Below are 27,013 nucleotides of genomic sequence, written 5' to 3'. Positions count from 1 at the left end.
GAGGCACAAGGGGGAAAGGCGTCCAAAGCACTGCGGATCCCTGCTTGTCGAACTGGAGCCTGCCACGGCAGCGCCGCCACCAGCACAACAACACTGCGCCGGACGGATGGATCCTCACGGCCAGACGACAGCAAAAAAATGGCGGATGGAAGCTTCGAAATTTTTTCGGATTCGGGGGCGTGTTCCTGCTGTTCGAAAAAGGGCGTGGCTAAAAAGTGGAAAGAACAGCACGCAACACGCCCCGAATCTGAAAAAGACGGAGCCTATTTGGAGGGACGGCTCTCTCCTCCAATGGCTGGCCTCCGTTTAGGAAGCCAGCCAATGGAGGAGAGCCAAAAAGAGAGGCGGGCTAAAGAGCCACTCTCAGAAACATAAGATCTCCGGACTTCCGTTTCTGCCTTCGGCAGACCGGATGGTCCCTCGACCTAAAAAATTATTTCCCTTAAGACTTTATGCTGACAAATGAAGTTGAAAGCAAACCTTAACAGTAACTGATATACACTTAAATTAGTATTGTTATTAGTTTGAGCTAACATGGTCTTGGTACCAAGCAGCTAAATTGCAGAATATTGAAACAGGGAACCAGTCCTCTAATCCCGGCTTGCACATCAGACTAAAACTGTGATCGTGGGCAAATGAATGCAGATCTTGCGCCTCAGTTACCATATCTGCCAAAACCTAGGAACACGTAGATGCTTTTCGTTTCTTAACTAGTCGTGTAAAAGCAGACACTCAAACAGTTTTAATTAAATTCAAAAAGTACAAAAAGGTATGGATAAAAAACACTATATATTAAAGAAGTAAACGCTTTTCACAAAATTGCCCTCTGATTGCTTCCTGAAGCACTACAGCTGACCGTAAAGTACTCTTATGAAAAGTAAAACTCTATGAATTGGGTACTACAGAGAGCGGCGCGCTGCTCTGAATTCTGGATATTACTGCCTAGCAGGTTTGTCATACATTATGAAGTTAATATGGTGCACTGAATCTCCATTAAAATGCAAATGCTGATATTACACTTTTTTTTTATTTATTTTTTAATTTTTGCTAGTTCATTGTAATTTAAAGTTTGCCCGCTGATACTGTTTGTTAATAAGCCAATCTTCCAAATCATCTCAACTTTAAGTACCAATCTATGTAGCCATGGAAATGTGGAATTGGGCACCAGGCACAGACAGAAAAATGATTTGCAGTAATTCTGGGTACAGGAACACAACATTCATCATTAAAGTTGGAACACGGTTTGCATTACAGATTTTCTAACCATTTGTTTGTCCTAAGGAATTCTTCTCCGATTGGTCAGTGCCAGGCTTCTGAGAAGCACCTTTTGGGAGTTCAGTTTGCAGTGTTTTATCTATAGCCTCCATTCCATATATATGCCTTAGGTTTGTTAGGATGGTAATCCACATGCATAACACTCCAGTTACACAGTTTATATTATGTATCGAGAACTTTATATAGCATAAAGCGCAAGCTGGAATGGTGCTTGGCATTGAGAAAATTATTTTACGTATCATATTTGTATTCATGTCATTGACTTCAGGTTAATTAAAATGTAATTCACATGTTTCACAAATCTGTGACCTGCTGGCTGTACTTCCCTCTCCACAGTAGTTGTTAAACCCACTGAGCTCTTCTACTAAAAATCTGATTCCATGTGGTATTTTAGCGGTTGTGTGTTTTTTTTGTTTACTTTTTTTACTGCTGTTTTCTTCGCAGTGAATTAGATAACATCTCAGAAGGACCTTGGCCGTCCCCTACATTAACTCAACTCTTCCAGAACTTGTAATTCAGGCAATACGCCACATCAGAGCTGTAATTTATTTCCCGAATAAGGAGTAAGCCGGCTGAATCGAAGACACGCTTCCCGTCAGATTTTGCTGCTAAGAGTGTGCAGTGCGCGTCAGCAGGCCGTCTGCGCCTCAGCAGTAGGAGGCTATAACAAGCCCCAAAGGAGATGCCCTCTTCACCGCGAGCAGTCACCAGCCGCATCACTCGAAGCCCGTGCCTCCTCCATTTGCAACGCTAAACAAGCCGAGAACGGACTGCTGTGAAGCCAATGTGCAAATCTTTGCGCGTGACAGCTCTTTTTAGGGAGCATCTAGACGAAATTGTGAAAATAGAATAGTACTGTCAGTACGCTGTCAGGCGCGTGCCCAGTGGCGTAACTCGAAATGACGCCCCCACCCCCCTGAGTTTTCTATATATTACAGATGTTCATTTAGCTTCGGTTGAGAAGCCCCACTGCTCCACCCACTTACACCCCTGCTGGTTTGGTAACAGGCTTTGAAGTTGCCTTTTTTGTGACACTTTTTTCTTACCATCAACTTCTGGCTTGGAAAAATAGCAGCGCCGCCACCAGCACAACAACACGGCGCCGGACGGATGGATCCTCACGGCCAGACAGCAAAAAAATGGCGGATGGAAGCTTCGAAATTTTTTCGGATTCGGGGGCGTGTTCCTGCTGTTCGAAAAAGGGCGTGGCTAAAAAGTGGAAAGAACCGCACGGAACACGCCCCCGAATCTGAAAAAGACGGAGCCTATTTGGAGGGACGGCTCTCTCCTCCAATGGCTGGCCTTCGTTTAGGAAGCCAGCCAATGGAGGAGAGCCAAAAAGAGAGGCGGGCTAAAGAGCCACTCTCAGAAACATAAGATCTCCGGACTTCCGGCTCTGCCTTCGGCAGACCGGATGGTCCCTCGACCTAAAAAGGTGGAAAAACCGACCCTGAGCAAGCCAGTATGTGTAACGACCTTCAATACAGCCCCGCATCATATAAAAACGGCTAATACTAAAAAACTGGCGCATATTAAACTCAAACGGACTGATGTGGAAAAACCTCTTTTCTTGTTAAAAAGACGCGCAAATTTACGAGATATCATTGTCCACACTAGACCCAATGTCATAAAACCGACCAATACACAGCATCCAGGTGTACTACCCCGGGTCACAGGACATACAAGATGTGGCTCATGTGATGTATGTCACCTAACTGAGAACCCAAAAAGTGTAGATGTGGGCTTACATTCTCCGTGGGAACAGAGGACACATACAAACTGTAACTCAGAACACGTTATTTACCTCATCACATGACCCTGTAGAAAACAATATATAGGCATGACCACCCGAAAGGTAAAAACGTGCATCATGGAGCATAGAAGCACCATTGGGTGTCAGAAGACAAATACTAAACTAACAAAACACTACTTGGAAAAATACCACTCAGAAAATGACATAGCATGGACCGTATTGGATAAACTGCGATTTTATTCAAACTCGGGTGACAAAAAAAGAGCACTCTTGTTAAGAGAACAGAAATGGGTATATAGACTCGAGTCATGTTAATGGGTTATATGATGAGATCCCATGGACCACCCTCAACAGATAGGAACACCTAACCTCGGAACATTGAACCATGTAATAACTACTCTGGTGAGCTATAGAGCACTAGATCTTGGGTTATAGTGTTTAGAGTGGGGGTTTCTCCCTGTAGACACTGGACACTCTACTGAGTAAAAAACCTGTGTTTACCCTACACCCCATTGCTCCTGTAATCCATTAGATATCTCTTACACATGAAATGCGCCGAATATTGCAATCACGGCTATACAACCAGTATTTATTTCCATATGTTTCTTCTGGTCAATACCACGTCATTCAGTTCGTTTTTGAGATGTGACTTTCAAATGACAGCATTGTTCGAGGTCCCGTTCGGTCCCCAAACCCCCTTTAACAGCGTGTATACTTGCTTAATGGTAATATATAAAGTTTCCCCCTGACCGTGACCAGAAAAAAGTGCCGGGTCTTCTGCTGCTTAGCAACGTGGGGACGTGACACAGCCACGCAATGCTGCGGAAGTCATGTGACCGGCCGTCATACCGCTATAAGAGACACCTTAGACTGGCGTCCCGCTACCTTCACGGTGGTAACTGGACAACGGGTCCGGCAGAGACCCACCCTTGATGAAGTAAGGCGGCGTAGGGGTGGGTACTCGGCGGAGGGAATAATGACTTGGGGTGCTAGAGAGCGTCTTGGCCCGAATTAGACACCCTGTGCCTACCTCCTGATTTCCTTTGGTTTGGCGTCCCTGTTGCTGCTCGACTCTCCCTCCCGCCGCCGCGCCTGTAATCTCCGCGGCTGCTGTGTGGAGGGAGACAACTACAACTTCCAGGCTACCCACCACCGGAAGCTGCTTCACCACCTTTCGTGCCTGGAGGCGCTTCAAAAACGACTCCACTCCCGGCGGAGCGGGTGCTAGAGAGCGTCTTGGCCCGAATTGGACATCCTGTGCCTACCTCCTGATTTCCTTTGGTTTGGCGTCCCTGTTGCTGCTCGACTCTCCCTCCCGCCGCCGCGCCTGTAATCTCCGCGGCCGCTGTGTGGAAGGAGACAACTACAACTCCCAGGCTCCCCGGCTACCCACCACCGGAAGCTGCTTCACCACGTTTCGCGCCTGGAGGCGATTAAAAAACGACTCCACTCCCCGTGTTGAGGGACTGCGCACGGGCAGCGCCGGGCAAAGGGCGGGCCGTCTGTGGCCGTCAGGGGCAGGGAGAGGCAGGGCTGGGCCACCCCCCTTGGCCCTTTGTTATACGTGTGCCCGATGTGGAGGTAAGAGCAGCCTAAAGCTGGAAAGAACGCGCTGGGGTGATTACGGGTCGGTAAACGAACATCCTAATCGTATCAGTTATTGTAACAGAGATATTGTTGGTGTAGACAGTTGTAATGGGGAAAAATGCCACCGGACTATCCCGTCCTAACACCAGGCAGAACAAATCTACAAATAACCCTCTTCCAAGTCTAACAGCCATAGACAGGATGTTACAAAAGACTATTGGGGTCGTCGCCACGGCGATAGAGAACACGGAAAGACGCCTCTCGCTTCCTATTGGCTTAGCCCCACCCATATTACCTGCTAATTCATCTACAGTTATGGCTAATTCCTTTGACTCTATGCTAACGACATCATATGCCGGATTACCAGGTGCAAGACAAAAACTCTGAGACATTTAACAATAGTCATATTTTGCACTCGGATTTGTCCCCCCTGGTAAGCAGACTTTCTACCACACCAGTATTGCACGAGCAGGATTTAAGCATAGAACTCCATCTTGTTAATGATGTAACGGATTTAGATGGTAATAATACCAAACTGTTGACTAACACTTGATGTACGGACAGGACACATGTTGCAATTTCGCCTGTTAGAACAAGAGGGCAAAAAGCCAAAAGTAAACAAAAGCACATTAATAAGGAGCAGATTGTACACAAACATAGGGGTAAAGGCAGCAGAATACATCATAAAACGGCACCAAATCTACAGGGCTGAAAGGGGGAATTACGTGAAGATCAGTTAAGTGTTATAGATGTCCAGCTTAATGGAAATAAGAATGAGGTTAGCGAAGATGGTTTTTGGGAGAGAATGGAGACGCTGTTATCAACACTCCTAGGGCCAATTAGTGAGAAAATTTGTGTTATTGAAGCTAGGGTAGGTTCTATTGAACAACATTTAACGCAAATTCCCTATCTAATTAAGTCTACCCAAGCCTTACCAGTTGCCCCTTTATCCGAACCCACCCTAAATAAGGTTGTGTCTGAATCTGTCCTATATACGATCAAGGATAAGTCAAGGGGAACAGTTACACAACGTATAGCTCCAAATAATTTACCGGAAAGCATTGGCAATAATAGTAGCCGTCCCATTGATGGCGGAAGATGCGAAGAAAAGAACAAAGCATTGTTGGAAAAAGGTGTTACCTTAATGGAAGGTATTGGGAAACAAGGGGGCCAAACAATAGACCAGATAAAGGGCATACTTTACCCAGAAGATTTTAAAAGTAACAACGTACCTCCTGTGATAAATTTGCCACCAGAATGTGGAGCATATGTCACAGTTCTTTGCAATGTTCCCAGATTACGGGAAGGGCAATTTGAAACTAAAGAAACCCTCAAAAATAAAACCCTTCACTGGTTAACTAAAAATTGTGGTTTCTCAATATTATATGCAGATCAGATTATACTTGCACAAAGAGTGGGTTGGATAGGCCCCACAATAAAAACATTTGACGGGGATTGCATCATAGTTAATTTTAGGTCACCAGTTTGGGCCCATGAAACTTTACTTAGGGCCCCTCAACCTTCTTGCCGGGAGTTTAACACAACTTTACTGCCACTTGCCTATTTTTATAGACATTCATTGGTAAATAACCCTGTCACTAAGCTTATGGCCTACCATTCGAGTAACAACCGGTTGCCTGCAATACCGGTAACCCATCCAGTCCGTTCCCCTTTACCACTATATAATAGGTTTCAATGTTTGACACAAATGGAGGATAACGATTGACACACAAATATAGCGGGGACCATTGATTTGGGGAGGATGGTGAGTTCTAATTTATCAATAAGGCAAAGTGAAATAAGCAATACCCATTCTTTGCTTTCGGATCCCATCATGATGAGTAAGTTACTGGTTATTAATGAGACTGAAATTTAACAACTAGCACATTCGTAGAGCCTTTTACGAGTGTAGATGTGCCCACAAACTTGAATAATGCTAAAGGAGCAATAACACGAGGGGTATACACTGACAACATGGAACATCGCAGGTCTCGGGAATAAATTAGGTACGCCTTTTTGGCAATATTTTATCACTTCCGGTAGCGATATAATGTGCTGACAAGAAACATGGAGCACAGATTTTGTCACAGTCGAAGGCTATACATCATATTGTGTAAATGCTACACCCTCCTTAATGGGTAGAGCAAAGGGTGGATTATTGATGCTTATCTCTACCAAATTGATAGGATGCAAAATTGTAACCTATTCATTTATTGGTAATCATAGCCAAGTTTTGCGACTATCATTCCCAAAGGGTAAGGATTTGGTATTAATAAATCACTAATAATTTTTACAAAGATAGGGGAGCTCCTTTAGATCCACTGGAAAAGGAGATAGACAAGGTACTGAACATTTCAAACAAACTGGCGGTTATTTTGTGGGCGGGCGATTTTAATATTCAAGCATGCCCCGCTACATATACTAACTCATGTGGCTATATGAAGACTTATACGACCGCAGTGGGGACTAAGGACGATATGCTACATTTCCCACATTGTGAATATGGTATGACCCTTAATACATTAATGGCAAAATTCGATCTTGAGCTGTTAGATTGTACTACAAGAAAGGGCCATATCAAATGTCCAACATTCACTGGCAGGGAAGCAAATAGTAACATAGACCATATCTTATTCTCGAAGAATAGTCCATATACGAACCTCTGGGTATCCGAACAGGTGGTTAGTGACCACAATAGTATTTCTATAGTTCTGTTGGCCTGAGGCAACAGACTGACTAATACTGCCCATACAATCACAGATATTCTCCCTATTAGGCCGAATGGTATGAGAATTAAGTGGGACGGCATGGACCCACATAAGATACAATTGGATGTGGTTAGTAAATGCAGAGACAGTATTAATTACTGTCTCAGTGAAGAGGTTACCCCCGAAATGTTATGTATGGAATTTTCTAATATAAATAATGCGATTAGGAATATTTTAACTAGGAAAACGAAAGGTTCGAAACAAGATGGAAAGAAGTGGTTTGATTCTGAATGTACCGAGATATTATTTAAATTAAAATCAGCATTAAGGTGTAAACCCCGTAATCAAATACTTGTCCGTAAGTTGCGAAACGACTATAAACTAGCTGTTCTGGCCCACAAAAAGGTGATGAGATTAGATGCCTGGGACAAATTAGGTATGGCAAGTGAAACCAATAATATAAAACTTTTTGGGGAAATTGTAAATAGCCCTTTTTTAAAGGATGATCATATTCCTGAACTGACATCTTATGTTAACTGCATGGAATGGATTGAACACTTTTCTAACATTTTTAATCCGGACAAGGTTTTTTTAATTTCTCTTTTACTCAATGATTTTACATGGCCTACATTACCACTAATAATTAGTGTCGAGGAGGTGCGTGAAGGGATGATAAACAGTAAAGGGGGCAAGGCACCAGGACCGGATGGTGTTCTGATTGATTTATATAAGGATGAAATGGACCTTTGGGCACCAATCCGTACAAGAATTTTTAATGTTGCCGCTATGGGGAACTTACCAATATCATGGGCCGAATCATTAATTGTCCCCCTTTATAAAAAGGGTTCGCGCTCTGAAGCATGCAACTACCGCCCAATATCACTACTTGATTCCTCAATAAAAGTGATGAGTAGGGTGCTTTTAAAAAGATTGGAAACATGGGCCGAAGATTCAAAAATATTGACCCCAGTTCAATATGGTTATAGGAAGGGCATAGGGACCATTGAACAATGTTTAAATCTAGACCTACTTATGAATAAATCCACAGTGGTGAAAGGGGGCAATCTGTTTTTATGCTTCGCAGACTTGAGTAGTGCGTTTGACTTAGTGGACCATTCGCTCCTTTGGTCAGTATTGCTGGAATTGGGGGCTCCAAAGGAGATCGTGTTCTTCTTAGCAAGGGTTTATGAGAAACTTTCTTGCAGTGTACGATATGGGCCTACTGGTGAGCGAACCCCTTTCTTTACTGTGCGAAGAGGTATCGGACAAGGGTGTGTACTGCCACCTTTCTTATTTTCCCTTTTTATCAATCAAATTGCCTTGGTTTTAAACAATATTCCGGCTGATGCCCCCAAAATAGATAATACTGTTGTGTCTGTATTGTTATATGCGGACGATGCTGTTTTAATTTCACGCACCCCCTTGGGTCTGCAACGTCTTATTGATGCTTTTATTGATTTTATTAACGGCAGGAAATTGTTGATTTAATAAACTGAAGACATTTACCATGACGTGTGGCAAAAAATTAAAGTCACCGCGGTCCTTCTTTTTAGAAGGCTCAAAGATCCAAGCTAAGACCTTTTGCTATTTAGGCATTAGCTTTGATGGAAATGGTAAATGGACCAATAAACAAGAAAACATTAGACATAAAGTGATTAGAAATTCCAATGGTATTTTTCGTTTTGCTGCGAAAATAGGGGACCATAGAATAAAAGATATGGTAACTATATATAACGCTAGATGTGTCTCTTCAGCTTTATATGGAGCTGGTTTATGGGGTTATTCCTCTACGGCCCAACTCCAAAAAAATGAAAATAATTTCCTTAAACGATTGTTATGTGTCCCGGCCGCAGCTTCATCTGACTTAATACATCAAGAAACTGGTCTCAAATATATATCAGATCTGGCTGCCTTACGCCCTTTATTGTTATGGCGTTCAATTTGGCACAAAAAGGAAACTGAGTTTACACAGTCTGTAATGTGTACGCTTAAGGTTGGGCATTGTACACCATCTTGTATCCTTCCCCGTAATTGGGGCAGGCTCTAACCTAAAGTGCCCTTGTGACAATGTCTCCAAACAAAGCTGTTGCCATTTTCTGTTATTTTGTAAATTTTATGTATTTTTAAGGAAATTTTATCTGAATCCTATCCTTTTAAAATATAATATTCGTTTAACAGTAGATGCTATGAAATTATTATGTTCTCTTCAGAGTCCAGATATTTGCTTCCATGTTGCACTATTTATTTTGGAATGTAGAGCTGCTAGGAAATCCATAATTATATGATTAATGTGAAATTGTGATCTGCTATGTCCTAATTTGTAGTTATGCACAAGTCACTTTATTATAGCGAGGTAGAATTTTCTACTTTGTTGTGGCCCATTTGCACCTGTGCACAAGTCACTTTATTATGGCAAGGGAGAGCTCTCTACTATGATGAAAATTAATGTCTTTTGAGCAATTCCATATATTCTTGTAATATTACAATGACAAGATTTATTTTGCACATATGCACAGGTCACTTTATTATAGTGAGGTGGAGCCCTTTATTGTGTTGAAAATTAATGTTTTTATGATTAATGTGAAATTGTGTTTTGTTATGGTCTAATCTGTACTTATGCATAAGTCACTTTATTATAGCGAGGTAGAGTTTTCTAATTTGTCAAGGCCCATTTGCACCTGTGCAAAAGTCACTTTATTATGGCAAGGGAAAGCTCTCTACTATGACGAAATGAATGTCCCTTGAGCAATTTTATATATTGATGTATTATTACAATGACAAGATTTATTTTGCACATATGCACAGGTTTCTTTATTATAGTGAGGTGGAGCTTTCTACTCTGTTGAAAATTAATGTTTATCGAGTATCTTTATATATGTAGTATCGACACACGCCTGATTTTATCCCTAACTGATGTAATATTTGTTTTCTTTATTGATGTATATATGATCAGTGTATTACCACTCCCTGCGAGATACTAGGGCCGGTTCAGGAATAACCTTTTGCTTTTTAAACTGTTTAAAATTATGTGGTACAATATTTTATTGTATACTTTTTTTTGTTTAGCTTATATGGTTGTATTGATACAAACCGAATGAAAGCTTTTTGACTTGACTTGACTTGGGGCCACTCGCTCCATGAGCTAGATGGGCCGGCAGGGATTAATCACACATCTACGTGCAGTGCCTTTGATTGCATATTGCACTATATATATTCCTATTTACCACATCACATATGCCGTAGCATATCTATACCAGCGTGGGGGCGAGACTGATAACCTTAACAACTAGCAGCTCTAGCTGCTTCTGGCCACGACTTTCAGGTTGTTGTACAACATGGAGTTCCCTAGCCACAATACAAAACCCTACAAGGTCTAGGAATCTCAACGCGCACACTTACCGATATAGACCTCTTGGGGCCCTACAGGCCAAAACTATGTCTCATGCTATTGCTTAACCCTTCTTCTCCATGTTTTTTTATGACTACAGGGGGTCTCTCCCATTTACTCGCCAGTTTTAGCATGATCACATATAAAATCGGTGAGTTGGGCTTTTAGTTGCACAGTATGTGTGGGAGCTACGAGAGCGTTATGGCCTTCTGTCTTACTAAGTACGACTTTCCTAAAAGTATTTAGAGGGGAATGTTCCCCAGGTTGGATGATATGTTCTACTAGGGACATTTGAAGACTTGCATAACCAATTAGGTCTGCATATATACAGAGGTGGAACATGCGTGCTGCATAGTGTTTGATAGTTATGTATGGATACTTGGAGAGTTCGAGGCCGGTAACCAGCGCATAGGTTATTGACTTCACTCTCTGTGTCTTCCCCCACAGATTAAACGAGTTACTCAGGGTGACCCTCCCTCTGGAAACTACCTTTTGAGTCTTGGTGATCACCCCGAAAAAACACCTGTCTAGTTCATCACAGTTGCTCCGGTGCTTAATTCTTGATGTTAAATCTGTAGAGAAGGACACACTATTTGAAAACCCAAACAATCTGCAGCTAATATGAATAATAAAATATTAGAAAATCACACTGCTTTTTTTGTCAGAAATATTAAAAAATCACACAATTACATAAGAAATGCACATTGATATAACAATTGGAAACCATCTCCAGTGGAGAGCAAGTTTGAGCCTGCTTGAAAAGTCCTGTTCACTGTTCCTTAAATGTTATGCAGTAGAAATAGTGGTTGAAACAGTCTTTAATCGTTACTGGTATCACAGTACGGGAGCCGTCTGAGGCTGAAGCCGGAATCACTGGCACCAGGTACATGTTCTTAAAAGAAGCGGCCTGTGTATGGCTCGGAGGGTCTGTGCGTGTTCAGATGCTCGTCTGCATTTCTCTGTAGTTATTGAGACTAGCCTTGAGACCGTCCCAGCTGTGCAACCAGCCTCATGAAATAAAGCCAATCTTACAGATGTACATACATACATAGGCTTTGGGCCGCCCTCGTGATCCATTGGTCTGTTCAGTTGTCATTCACATTTTGCTTCTGCCCACCACATGATACAGCATGGGGTCGTGGCTCAGTCCATTTCATTCATTGCATGTCTTGCATTTTCACAGATCACATTTGCACTAAGGCACTAACGTTGCATGGTGTGGTAGGCCAATATTTTATTTTGCCAATTTATTTTTCTTTCCATTATTTTTTAATTTTGTTATTTTTTATTTGCATTTAGTTGTTTGTCAGGTCTTCAGATTATAGTAACTGAAAACCTATTGCTCTTTTTATTTATGCAATAGGAATCCTGTTTCACTGAGAAGCGAGCACCCAGGCTGTCACCTTAAAACAAAATACGATGAGTTTTTTTTAATAAGAAAAGTATATAACACAAGGATATGTTGGCATGTTTTTCTTTTTGTGGCATATACTTAAAATGAAAAATGTACAAATGTGCCCATCGCAACAATTTGACAAGTCCAGAGCTGTGGGTTTTCCAGCTCTTGTTTGTTTTTAGGTCTCGCCTGGCGTTAGCAGTGCATCGCTGCTTTCGCCATGCGAGAGCCTTTTGTAATCGATTCAGCCAAAGCTGAATATGCACGCGTACCGATGGACCGAGATGCGCACGCCGATGTGTCCAGGCCTACTCCATTGTGTTTAAGTTCCAGCCCAGAATTTACGCTTAACTTATGATGTCAGGGGTGTGGAATTTAACAAAATATCTACTTGTACATGGGGCAGGTTGCTTCATAAATCTACTTGTCCTGTAACAAAATCCACTTGTCCCTTTTGTGCCATGTAATGCAGTGACAAATTATGGCAGCAATCTCACTATACAAGAGCTCTAATATAGCCTCTCTGATTATGCCAGGGCTCCTTTCATAGTAGGGTTTGAATACTAGCAATCCCCTTACGTTGCCACGTTTCCGCAGATCTACATACTGGAGCTGAAGGTAATGGTAAGCAACAGTTCCAGGGTTGAGTCTGTGCAAACCTACTACCTTGCATGTTTTAAGGGTTTTCACCAACTCTTCTTTAATCTTTTCCCATACTGGGAAAGGTTGGAAATTTACTCCTGACAATGACCGACACAAAACTACATTCAGGGTTGGGGAAAAAAGTGGTTGGAGGGAAAGTGAACTTGTAAACATTCAGATTTTTCACTTGAGCAAATGTACACCTGCATATTTGCTCATGCTAAAATGCAGTTCACAAATATTTTCTAGAAGTATTTTTTCTAGGCCTTCTTCTGTTATGTCTTGTGAATTCACGAAAACTGTATATCTTCACTTAATGCAAGGACATGGGTGCACTTTTGAGACTTTATTTAACAGTTGGGCGCCTAATTCGGTCTGGCTTTAACAATGGCCTTTTGTGTTTATTACAATTCTCTGTCTCTCTCTCTCGATCAGCCAGCTTCACTGTGAGGGACCGCATTCTGTTCTTTCACAAGGAACTTATCGACAAACAGTAGTTTTGTTCAGTGCCAGGAACTACTGTGGCAAAATGTGCTTTTTTTTAGACTAAACAATTTTTGCTTTTGCCAATGTTTGTTATAATAGTGAGGGCCTGGCAGCTCCCACACCAATAAGGTTTTACAAAAACCATGCCAAAATAAGCCTTGCTTTGAGAAAACCAAAAGGCTGACCAACAATGTCAGACCTACTGGCTTTACCAATGCTTGTTTATTTTTGTTTTCCATAATCTTATTAACCTCTTCAGTGCCCATGACGAGATAGTCTCGTCATGGAGCACGGTCGCGCTGTGCCCATGACGAGACTATCTTGTCATGAACCCCACCCACTAATACAACGCCCGGCACAGGAGGAGGAAAGGGCGTGGCACAGAAGGGGTTAAAAGTGGTTACACTGATTTTTCATTATGAATATTTTGGGGAAATACTAGCATACATCAACACACTTGACTAAATGATGCTGCAAAGAAATGGTACATAAAAGTTTACAGTAGTTTAATGAAATGTTACTTTTTTTGTGAACTTTTTATTTTGAAAGCAAAGAATGATCAATCTTGATTTCAAGCTTCTGCAAATATTTACATCTAACCAGGGAGCATTCTGGGAGCATTATAGATAGCCTTATATTGCTAAACATTGAAAACGTGTGTACACATTTTTACACTGGAACCACCGTCAGTAGTGCAGGCCGAGCTTACATTTACTCTGAGCGCTCACCCTAATAATAAAGGCTTTGCATTCATGAACCATAAATACAAGTTTGAACAGCATTAGCACATGGTCACAAATACTACCTTGACGGCAGGCACTGCCTTTCCCTGGTCCATAATGTGGTACTGTAAACTGGCAGCCAAAGGGTTTGTGCTGTAGGGGGTTGGGCCTACTTGTCCCAAAGACAAAATACACATGAAAACCTGTTGCCCTTGAGCCCAAACAATATGTCCCGGGCGTCTGGCTATAGGAATTCCACATCCCTGGATGTGCTGCCCTCTAGTGGACTCATGACGATCTTCAGGGCAGCACCAGCACCTGACTTAATCAACAACATTTTCAATGCCTGTCTTCGCCCTGTCTCTTCCTTCTCGTCGGTCTCCCTGTTCTCGTTATCTGCCTCTTTCTCGTATCCTTTGCCTCCCAATCTTCCTATCTACTCTCCCTTTCAACAGCTGTCAATGTCTCCCTTCTTTCCCTGCCCTTTCGTGTCTGGGTCTCCTCCCTTCACCCTTTCTCTACTCTTGCTTGCCGTCGCATCTTTCCCTCTCGCTTGGACTCTCTCTTCCGAGGTCTCCCCGTTCCCCCCCCCCACCCCACCCCCATTCAGGATCTCCGCGTTCCCCAGTCTGTCTCCCTTTTTCAATAACAACTCCATGTTTGTTATAAAAGTTAACGTAGAACACATGAATAATTCTGAAAGTTCAGCGGCCGATCTTTATAGCTGGCTTCAGCTTAGAACTTTACAGCTGGTTCACGGCGGGTTTTAGTACAACTTAAAACAATTCATCGTCTAGTTCAGCTGTTTTGCATCTGTTGATAATTTACAGATCGTTGTCATATTTTTTTTATAAATCTGGTATTACAAATTTTGTCGATACCCTTTGCAGATGCCATTCATTCCTTTGGAAAATATTTGGCCAGATGGCTAGCACACTCCTGTTGTACAATCAAGAGAACCTGTGTACCGAGAACCTGAACATTTCGTCTTAAAGTAACCTTCTTAAAAGATTAAGCTAGCGAAGCTGGAAGTAATGGCTAACTCTGTGTTTCACCTGACAGCAACTTGTAAAGTAAAAACAAAGGATCTCCCAGAACTCGGCGACCCTCCAGTTTTGTTAGAGAATAGTAGACAGACGCAAACACACACACCTCCTTACACACACACCTCCTTACACACACACACACACACACACACACACACACCCCTCCTTACACACACCTCGTTACATACACACACACACCTGCTCACACACACACCCCTCCTCACACACACACACACCCCTCCTCACACACACACACCCCTCCTTACACACACACCCCTCCTTACACACACACACACCTCCTCACACGCACACACACACCTCCTCACACGCACAAACCTCCTCGCACACACACACACCTCCTCGCACACACACACACCTCCTCGCACACACACACACCTCCTCGCACACGCACACACCTCCTCTCGCGCACACACACCTCCTCTCGCACACACACACCTCCTCTCGCACACACACACCTCCTCTCGCACACACACCTCCTCGCGCACACACACACACCTTCTCGCGCGCGCACACACACACACCTCCTCGCGCACACACACACACCTCCTCGCGCACACACACACACCTCCTCACACACACACACACCTCCTCACACACACACACACCTCCTCACACACACACACACCTCCTCACACACTCCACACACCACCTCACACAACTCCACACACTTCGCTCAGACAACTCTCGCTCTCTCACACACACACCCCACTCGACATATCACACACACACAGCTCTCTCTCTCTATCACACACACCCTCCCCCTTCCACATATCTCACACCCATACCTTACGCTCACTTTTTTTATCTGGAAAACAAAAATATATTATCACACAACTGATTTTGGCAGCATTTATCAAGAAGTGGGCTTGGGACGCAAGATAGTGACAAAATAAAATATTGCATCTGTGGCTTTTAGTATTTCTGTATATGAGGCTGCCACAACTTTGCTCAATATCTTATTAGACACAATTGAGTATTCTTCTGTGGCTTCTGTACCACTGTCTTGGAGGTTTATACTGAGATTCATGTGCTTGAAACCACTTCCTTCGCCGTTATTTGAGTATCACACTCCCCTGAAACAAAGGAGGCCACCTTTGGATGAAACAATTTTGTCGTGTATTAGAGGATCCTACCTTGTCTACCTATTATACTTGTTGCTCTAGGACAGTGGTCTCCAACCCTTTCCTGTAGTGAGATCTACTTGTGTTCAATGAAAATCCTCCTGAGCTACTTATATTTTTAGAGCTGTAGTAGTAACCACATCAGACAAGATTCCTGGCCACCATAGGCAAGATTACTAGCAGTGATTATCTTTGTGCTTTAGGCATGGTTGCCAGCAGGAATGTAAACAAGCATTGAAAATGCAACAGGTCTCGCCTTTGGTTAAGTTAAAGCCATTTGCTTTGCTAATGGTATTGTATAGCAAAGCAAATGGCTTTAACTTAAAATTGCATTTTTAATGCTTGTTACTTCTAGGGGCATTGTTTGCTACAGGGGAAGGTGTTGGATGGGAGTAGACTGGTTGGTGGAATGGATGTGCCTGGAGCACTTGTAGTTTTTTGATAAATTGATGGATTTGGTGGTTGTTGGCGGACAGTCTTCTGCAGGACCAGCCCCTGAGTATTTTCATATAATGTGCTCTGTTCTGTGATATTTGGCAGCAGGAAATAGGCGTCCTTAGGGACAAGGTTTCGAGGTCCTCGATGGACAGTGGTTTATAATTGCCGAGTGGCACTTGGAGAACGTTATTCCGAGATGTTATGCTGCATCTTTTCTTATTGTAGATTCAGTACAGATGGATTTCCTTAATTATGCAATGTTTTGAACTGGTTTAACACTTCCATAGCCCTGGCTGCATGGCTGTACACCGGATTGTTGAACTATCTACGGATACATTTACCGGATATCATTGGGTTTTCTTTCCAGTCTCCGTTACATTTGAACCGTTTCCTACATAAATCATGTGTTTCTCTGGTTTAAATGGAAGACCACGAGGTGAATTGAACTAGGTGGCAGCAGCACTACTGACTTCAAATGTGACCCTGAGTTCTAAGGCAATCAGGACCTGTGCCTTTGGCGGCTGGCCCTTTTGCACAGGTAGACGTTGCGTTTAGTGACAACTCTTGTACTCTACTGAGGGATGTTTCTTCTTCCTGTAAAGACTTGGTTTCAGTATTTAATAAACAGGTGTGTGGTCCGTACAATCTGTAAACTCACCCACATTCCTCATTTGTTTCACAGGTCAAAACACAGGACCAGCCAGCGATGATGGAGATGGTGGAGGCTACTACAACCTGGATTTGGAGGTTGACGAAGATGACTATGACCACACATCGGAGCCGGCAAGCAATCCGCTGGAAGATCCAGGTGAGTTCTCACGGCCTATTAGCCTGCTTGCTGGACTGTTGACAGGTGTACGCCTTCTATTCGCTGCGTTGCACCATGAGTGTTTTTTTCACAGTGATGTTATTGAAGGATACGGGCGTGTGGTAGCTGCGTACAGTGTATGCAAAGGGGCATTCTTCATTGCCAAGCTGTCGCGTGATCCTGCTTTATATAAAATGGCATGAGCAGGAAATCCTATTTTGCATGTTTCTATTTTTATTTCTTTTTTTCCTTTAATTTAGTTCTGCTTCTTTTTTTTATTTTGCCACTTTTGGTTTTGAAATTCACAGGTGATGACATTACCTTACATATTGCTTGAGTATCTTGTCAAAGCATGAACAGGATAGGAAAGCATAAAACAAAAATCATTTTCATAGACCATATTGTATATTTGATCGACCTCAAGAAAGCAATCATCTGCATCAACAACAGATCGAGTAACAGCTGATGGCGCATAGTCTAGCATGGTGTCTATTCTTGGGGATCTGAGGCACTTCATCATCTTTTTTTAGAGAAAGACATATCACAGAATCCAAAATGACGGAGGGTCGCAGGGAGAATTGCGGCATTGCCTTTTAGCATCCGGTATGTTTTCACATGAGTACCAGACAATAGCCAAACCTTCATAAATTAATAACTCCGTTGTGGATGACCGCTCAGAGCTTTGCCTTTCATATCCTAGATGGTATTAACCTTTCCCCACCACATGTTGATCAGAGGAGCTGTTGGCAGTTTCCACATTTGGGCTATGCATAGTCTTGCCAAAAGCAGTAGGTGGGAATTTAGTTTCCTCGTTGCACCGCTCAAAGGGGATAATGGTATTGTCGTCTGTTCGTTCTACTTCTTATAAGGTATTTTCAAAGATTTCAGTTTTCATTGCAACAGTGTACAAGTGGGCACGCATGGATGCAAACCTCTGTTCTGCCTTCCCATTTGAGACATTGCAAATTGATTTGGATGTAGCTGGTAGACTGTTAGCTGTGAATCCTTTGTATACCTCTTCTCTGAAGGCGTTATTTGTGAAACGTTTGTATACCCTTCTTCTGAAGAGGTGTTGGCTGTGAAACCTTTGTATACCTCTCCTCTGAAGACTTGTTATCAGTGAAACCTTTGTATACCCTTTGTATACACGTCTTCTGAAGAGGTGTTTGCTGTGATTCCTTTGTATACCTCTCCTCTGATGATGTGTTACAGAATTTGGTACTGAGACTGTTACATCTCCTCATTACAGTTTGAAGCAGCTGGCAAGAGACTCTCAGCCCTGCAGGCAATCTTCTAGTTTGTTGATGAGTCCCCTCATTTAAACAGCCTTTCACTGGTACCAATCTAGACAGCCCCTTGACAGAAGTGGTAGAGGATTTCACATATATATAATACTCTTTCCAGCGTGGGCGACTATCTAAAACCACCTTGCTGATGGATGAACACCTGTCAGACTAGCAATGCGGTTATTAGTAATGCTCCAAATACAATACTATGTTCCATGAAGAGGTGCCTCATTGAGATGTGTAAGGAGTAGTGTTTTTGGCAAAATTACATTTTGAATCGCCCAAAAACCTTTCTTGCCTGTAACTTCTGACCTCCAGAAAATCACCACCTCTGCATTTGGATGCAGGTGCCTCCGAAGGGTCATCAGAACATGGTGTGTGACTCCTTCAGGAGTCTGATTTCTGAAATGGAGGAGACTTTCAAGTGGAGTTGTGTATCATTGGCATAGTGGTGAATCTTGATGCGGTTATCTAGGAGTAAAGCACTCCGCGTCTCTGTGTAAAGATTGACTATGACAGGAGCCCAGGAGAACTCCACAGGCGATGGGGAGCTTTTGTGACCTGGAGGTGCACATGTAAAGTTACTGGTGCTGGTCGGAAATGTAGGGCTTTGCCAATGAGTCCCATTCCTGGTTGCACTTAAGGGTGGGATGGTCAACTATGTTGAAAGCAGCTGAGGGGTCTATCAAGAGGCTCCTGTCTTCATCATCGGTGGTTAAGAGGTGTAACGTGGCAGCTTCTACGCTGCTGCAGGATCTGAAGCCAGGCAGGTTGTTGTGCAGGAAATGTTCTCATCGATTGAACATACACTGCTCTTTTCATGAAATTGCTGATTAATGGCGGATGAGTGATGGGCCAGTAGTTGGTGAGGTCATCTGGGTCTAGTGTAGGTTTCTTTAGGGCTGACAGGATCGGGTCTATCTTGAAAGTTTCTGGGAAGACTCCTTGAGCAAGGGAGGCATTGACAATGGTGAGTATCAGTGAGAAAGTGCCCTCGAAGAGAACTTTGATGAAGGACAATGGTAAGACATCCTCATTATCGTAAGACATGGCTTTGAGGGAGTCACTATATCGGCTAAATCTAGGCGAGATAGGGCTTTGAAGCTGACTTTTGTCTACGGGAAGGAAGGGTGTGAGAATTGAAGCAGGATGGTGTTGTCAATGTGCTGTTGGATCTGCTGGATTTTGATTCTTACTGAAAAAGACGTGATGGCATTGCGCTTTATTGTGGATTGAACAATAGGTGGGTGTGGTAGGAGTTGATGTAGTGCTTGACTGTATTGAACAGCGTTCTTATGTTGGTGGCGTCATTGATGTTGTTGGTGTAATGCTTTGCTTTGACTGATGTAATGAGCGGTCTGTGAGCTGTGCACAGGGACCTTAGTATCAAGAGGTCCTCAGGAGTTCTGTTTTTCTTTCCTGTCTGCGGATCGTTTATTGTCTGTAAGGGTGACAAGCTGAATGCTTGACTTGCACTTGTGTGTTGCAGTTGCGACATGGATGTTTACAAAGATTTCCCAAAAATTGTTGAATGCATTTTAAAGGGTGTTGGTATCTGAGGTGGAGTTGATTGTGCATGTGGCGTGCCGAAAAGATTTGATAAACAGTATCATATGAACGACCAGCGGCGTTGCTGTTGGTGGGGGGGTGTAAGGGGCGGGTTTTGAAAGACAACATCACAGCGCACTGGTTTTAAACGGTCTGAGATAACTGCCCGTTTACCACTGCCATGAGAGCCTCATAGTATATTGTAATTTATATAGTCGTGCCCCTTAATCTATCTTCGATTACAGCAAGGTAAGTTCTTCCAGTCAGAGCGTTTAGGTGTGACCGAACGATTTGGCATGGTCCTGTGGAAATCTCAAGTTCGGCTACAAAGAGGCGCAAGTCAGTGAGCCACAAGTGTATGGAAGGGGCAGCTTGTGACTTCCAGCACATGGTGAAGGAAGTGACCAGATTAGGGCCACCCAGGACACTCTCGATCACCTCTCAGACTACCATACAAATGAAGTCAGACAGACAGTAGAGGATACAAACCAAAGTTATTTATTAGTATTCGCTCGAGTGGTGTCCGGTCTGACCAGCCTCCTTAGATAGCTGCTGAGAGAACTGACCCCCGTCCACAAGGTAAAGTCTGATATACATTTCCAACACCCCTAAGACCTGCCCAGACTGGAATTTTCCAGCCTGGGCGCTGATGAACAAAGGAGGCACAGAAAGCTGGGCTACCATCCTGAGACTGGGTACATGCTACCTTAGTTTCATGGTTACTCTGCCTGTGCTAGTCTCCTGAGAGTGGGAGCAGACTTGCCTACGGGGAAAGGCATGCGGTTACAGAATGATCTATTCATTAGTGCAGCGAAGCTCAACCTTGAATGATACAGAGAAACAATCGAGGCTGCTTTCTGCTGAGGCAGACAGTATGAGACAGAAGCTTCATTTCGGTCATGGTACAAAATGGCAGGCGAATACAAAATGGTGCCGCAAATGCTAACTTAACTCACACAATGCTAGAAGTCAGCCAGATGCATTTTCAGTCCAACAGACCCTCCTTTTAGCATTTGCTAACAATTTTGTCTAATGCTTAGGAGATTAACAAAGATTTTCATTCACACATTATCAATACTCAAAAATACTTTCGTCACTAGACATTAAGTCGTGGAAAGCTTGCATCATCATGGTCTAAAACTTAGCATCATGTTCTGGGGTCTTGGGTGTGGGCGTTAACTTTCCAACACAATAGACACCTGTAATTACTACCAGAAAGATAAGAATCTTTAAACCCCAGGATGCTATTAAACCCCAGAACCAACCAGAAAGTTTCCAGGTACCATTCTCTTGGTGAATGTCAGATGCAAACCTGTGCAACTTCTGTATAGCAGCGTATACATTAGGAGCGTGGTCCTGTATCTATACACAACAACTGCTGCTTATGACACGGCAAGCCCCTCCCCGATCAGCAAGGATGACATCTAACTCCGTCCTACTTTTGAGAGCAACGAGCCTCGTAGCCTGGAGCTCAGCTGTAATATTTGTCAGAATTCCAGCCGTGGAATTAATAACCCCTTCCACAACCCTGGTGAGGCGGCGGATATTGAGGCTATTGGACATAGGGCCCCAAAAGGGTATGATACCCTTCATAGCATCAGTGAACTGCTGTAGAGTAGTATCTGTCTCATCTATGTCCTCTGTATTAATAATCCTTCTAATACGGAATAGATGGACACCCCTACGCTGCAATCTGTGATCTCCATGGTAGTTGGACGGTGCTATATACACCGGGGGAAGGAGGAAAGAGAGGTAACATATGCCAGACCACCCCCTCGGAATCCACACATAAGCCTGGGACCTGCAAACGAAATAAGCATTATGGGGGGGAAGCAAAGGTGGGCTACTTATTGTGCTCAGTACATAAGTATAATTGCAATTACTCTCTCTCACTTTAACATAACCAAGGCCTCAAACACAAAAAGTAGCTGTTGTGTTAACTACCGGCACCGGCATAGCTTCTTCTCGAGTAATATTGCGTACCTGAAAAAACTTAAAAATATTCAGTGACATTAAACCCCTGTAAATCCAACATTTCATTTCGAAGCCATGTTACATTTTTTTCGTTCTCGTATACGTTCATACAGGCTGTTGGGGACAATGCATCGGGGCCCCTTGGTGAACATGTATGTATTCTAACACAGTATCATAATCCACATATGTCATATTCATAGCATCAGAATGAAAATGAGTATATACCATGGTAAACAGTTGAAACCAGGTCTCACAGCTCCTGAGATAGGAAAATTGCATGGACATTAATATATTGTTCTTATGTGTCACGGAAGGGAGCAGTCCACAAATCCAACAATTAGTAACATTGGATGTATCATGCCTGGTGGAGCATTTGCAAGAAAACCTTATCTACGTATGTTTTTCTGTGCTCACCCTTATGAGGTGCCAAAGTAACAAACGTGTTCAGGGGGAACAGGCGTTGCGCCAATCAAAGTGTGTGCACAGGGTATTTCTCCTCAAGGAACCACACTATTCCAAGTACTGTTTTCAGAAAGATCTGAACAATTGCTACAAAGGCTATTTTAATCTTAGTAGACCAACCAGACCCATCTCTGCCCAAAACACTGGCTGCAAAGGACTGTTCTTCCTCCATAATGGGCAACCAATGGGAACATTTCGAAACCAGAGTAAAGGACATGCAATGGAGCCAATAACAAGACAAGAGAGTGGCAAATGTTTCCCAGCGTCCGTCAGTCTCTCGCTGGTAGTATCCTATTGTTCACCTATTGTCGGATCAGCTCTTGAGGAATCCCACCTTGCACAGGATGAGGTTCTCCCCTCCCCAGGGGAGCACCCTCAAAACGATGGTGTCCAATGTCTGAACAATGCACCAATTTCACCTCTCCTTATTATACTGTGGCCTGATGTATCGAGTCCATCCCTGCTAATCTGACTTTTCCTTTGGTGCACTGTTCCTCCATCGGGGGCGCAAATTGTACCTAGCTACTCCAAAGACAGAGGGGTGTGCAAACATGGGCTTAGAGACAGAGGGCCAATGGACAGGGTCTCAAGCACAGATGGGCCAGCAGGCTGGGGCTCCTGGATGGCCTTGATCTCAGGTGGCACTGCCTCGTTCAACACTGCGTCGCTTTCCTCCTCCTTTTGTGCCCGAATCAGCCGGGCATCCGAGAAAGCAACAAAACGGGGCACTTGCTCAGTCTCCAACTCCATCAAGTACCCACTGATCGTAGGGTAAAGGGAGGGGTACCTTTCTGCAATGTTGGAGTGTATCCAATTCTTCCTGCCGGCCACCTTCACGGCTGAGCGGGTAGCGAGGAGGACTTGTGTGGGCTCCTTACAGCGCATTTCCAAACTGCCTTTCCTCTGAAAATGCCTCGTTAGAACATAGTCCCCAGGCTGGATATCGTGGCCTGGCCCCTTGGGAGCTGGTGGGAGGACCTTGCGGATCTGGTGGTGAATAGAACACAAGATTTTAGTCCACTCATACAAGTAATCCACTAGCAAAGAATATTCAATTTCTGAAAATCTACGAGGACGCGGGACGCCCCAGAAATTCGCCGGGTATCTGAACGCGGCCTCATACGGTAACAATCCTGTCCTAGAGTGAGCCCTGGTTCTTGTAGACAGAAGGCTAATGGTAAAGCATCTGGCCACTGCATTTCTGTGCTCTCTTGAAGCTTTGCCAATTTCAGTTTGAGAGTTTCATTGTACTTCTCAACTAAGCTTGCTGACGGGGATGGTTTGCGACATGAAATTTATGATTGATGTGCAAGCCGTCGCACACCAGCTGGATAACCTTTGAATTGAAATGACTTCCGTTATCAATCTAAATCAAACGGGGCAAACCAAACTGTTTGCCGTTGCCATGGCTGTATTCTCTTTAGTGGGGTAAGCCTCCTCAACCCATTTACTGAATGCAAAAACAACTAACAACACATTTCAGGGTTGTTGACTCTTTCCATTTAGATGAAATCCATCTGAAGGACCTCGACAGGGAAGGAAGGCAGTGCAAACTTACCAGGGAGTGTAGGGGTGCCTTTTCCAGGGTTATACATAATGCATACCATACAGTACTTTACCAAGTGAGCAGCAACTTTGGGAATATTGTCATTCTGCCATACAGGATCTAATAGTTTACAGATGCCCTTTGCACTAATATGGGCTGGCCCGTGCGCCATAGTGACCACAGGAAGGACATATGCGTCTGGTAACATCCATCTCTGCTTTCCTGACTTGTCCGTCCAACTTCCATCCTCATGCAAACGTGCTGTACCTTCCTGCCATACTGCTGTCTCCTCAATCGTGGCCTCACTCTGAACTTCTTTCACATTGTCTGGAGTATTCTCGACCATAGTGACCTCGGGCACCCACCTGGCAGGACCCGCTACAAATATCCTTTTAATTTTTGTTTGAGCTGTCTCCTTGGCTGTCTGGTCTGCAAATGCATTTCCTCTTCCAGCATCATCAGTAATCGCCTTGTGGCCACTACACTATATTATGGCCAATTTCTTAGGTAGTGTCAGGGCAGACAGAAGCCTATGTGGATGTGTGTCCCATGGGAGGTGAGAAACCTCTCTGCCCAGAGCTGCCCGAAATTATGGGCGACCCTGAAGGCTTACTGGTTGTCAGTATAAATATTAACAGCCAGTCCCTCACTCAATTCACAGGCTCTAATAAGGGCGACTAGTTCAGCTGCCTGAACAGACTGATAGGGAACTCGTGATGTTTCAACCACCGTATGCAGTGTGGTAAGAGCGTATGCTGCGGTGGTGGTGCCATCTGGTAATTTGAGACAAGAGCCATCGACATATAGTTCTCCTTGGGGGTCAGATAAGGGAACATCCGTCAGGTCTGCCCATCCCTTTGTCTCTTTCTCTGTCCGAAAAAGACAATCATGTATGTCTATTTCTTCACTCTTGGAAGGGAGAGGCAGTAACGTGACAGGGTTCAGAGTGGCACATCTTTTGATTGTGAGATGCGGGCAAAGAGAGTTAGCTCATAACTGGTCAGACGTGTACTGGTGAGGTGCTGTATCTTGGTTTTATTCAAAAGGGTGTCCACAGCATGGTGGACCATAACTGCGAGGTCAGTATCCAGTACGAGCCCAGCCGATTGCTATATACAGATGGCCACAGCCTCTCTTAGACAGCTCGGGAGGGCTCTGGCGACTAGGTCAAGCAAATCAGAAAAATAAGCACACAGCTGTTGCTTACCTCCAATGGCCCCTGTTAAAACAGAGCGCACGCTACCAGCCGTCTCATGTATATACAGGACGAATGGCTTCCCATAGTCAGGCGTGTCAAGCACAGGCGCAGAGCAAAGCTCAACTTTTAATTGCTCAAAAGACTGCTGACATTCCGGCGTCCAAGGCAGGGGCCCATGCACATCTTTAGTGGTTAAGTTAATACAAGCAAAGACTTTATTAGTAATGAATAATTATGTCGACAGTAGGAAGTGATGCCAATAAAAGCAGGCACATCCCTCTGAGTTTTAGGGATAGGCATTTTAACAATGGTGCTAATGCGCTCAGGGGTCAATCTCCTACCCTCCTTCGACAGTAGGTGACCTAAATAAGTGACATCCTGATGACAATATTGAAATTTGGAAAGACACTTTATGTCCATGGTGAGCAAAATGTAGCAAAAACTTAACCGTACTGTCTTTGCATCCCTGTTCAGCATCAGAAGCTATCAGTATGTCATCCACATACTGAAGCAATAGATTACCTGTGGAAAGCGTGAGAGTCCAATTGAGCCTTCAGAGCCTGGCAATATATATTAGGGCTCTCCGTATAGCCCTGAGGAGCGCGACAGAATCTAAAGTTTCACCCAGCCAGGGTAAAACCAAACAGATAGCGACTATCAGGATGAATTGAGATACTAAAAAAGGCATTTTCAAATCATTGACAGAGAAGAAATTGGCAGAAGAGGGGTTCATTGTCAGAATGGCAGCAATGTCCGGGCCTACCAGGAACTGAGGGACCACTATTTTATTAACTGTGCTCAAATCAGTCACAAAACTATAAACATCTGGGTGAACATCAGAGGAGCCAGAAGGTGCCCTCTTAAGAATGGAAAGAATAGGGCTACTACAAACATTCACAGTCATCCCTTCAACAACTGACTGAATCAGGTCCTGTATAATCCGCAACAAAGCTCGCTTCCTTGCCTGTGGTATTTTGTACTGGGGAAAACGAGGCAAAATGGCATGGTCTTTAATTTTAATGAAAATTTGGGGAATTTGCAATAGTCCTACATCTGTGTCACCTGTTGCCTACAAAGTGGGTGGCACAGCCTTAAACTCAGCAGGAAGGGGCGCATCTTTGGACAGACACTGCTTAGAGCTAATCACATTCGGTCCCATTGTCATGTAAACACCATCCGGAAAACAATAAATGGTCGCATGCAACTTCTTTAATAAATCCAAGTCTATTAAGTTTTCTCCACAATTTGATGTCAATAAGAACTGTGAATCTACGGTAAAAGGACTGATAGTCAAAGCAAGAGGTTTGGAAATGGGGCTTAAAACCGGTATGCCAGAAAATCCTAGAGAAACATTATTTTTGCCAGACAGCTGCCTCGGGGACTAGCAAACGAGAAACAGAGCTATTCATTGCACCTGTGTCCACTAAGAATTTTTTAACTGAGCCTTGCAAATCGGCAGTGACCTAAGGACCGCGTTGATCTACAGGTATCTGGACTGGTCCCTCACCCTGTCTCTGGCTGTCCTAGCTGTGAGACATCCCTATCACCTCGTCCAGATCACAATCATCGTGATAATACTGCCTCCCTCGAGGGTCATCAAAATAGTTC

At 43.7% G+C, this 27,013-nt stretch overlaps 1 protein-coding gene across 4 annotated transcripts in view; it reads left to right on the top strand.

Moving 5' to 3' along the window:
• LOC146863518 (uncharacterized) overlaps positions 1-27,013 on the top strand; it is a 287,879-nt gene that overhangs the window by 72,204 nt on the left and 188,662 nt on the right. For all 4 annotated transcript variants that reach the window (XM_085642960.1, XM_085642958.1, XM_085642959.1 and 1 more), the window contains exon 3: positions 17,266-17,391. In XM_085642960.1, the coding sequence (XP_085499086.1) occupies positions 17,266-17,391 (126 nt within the window). The remainder of the gene's footprint in view (positions 1-17,265; positions 17,392-27,013) is intronic.

This window comes from Triturus cristatus, chromosome 2_2 (assembly GCF_964204655.1).
Source record: "Triturus cristatus chromosome 2_2, aTriCri1.1, whole genome shotgun sequence".
Lineage (NCBI taxonomy): Eukaryota > Metazoa > Chordata > Amphibia > Caudata > Salamandridae > Triturus > Triturus cristatus.
This window is presented reverse-complemented; position numbering and strand designations above follow the sequence as displayed.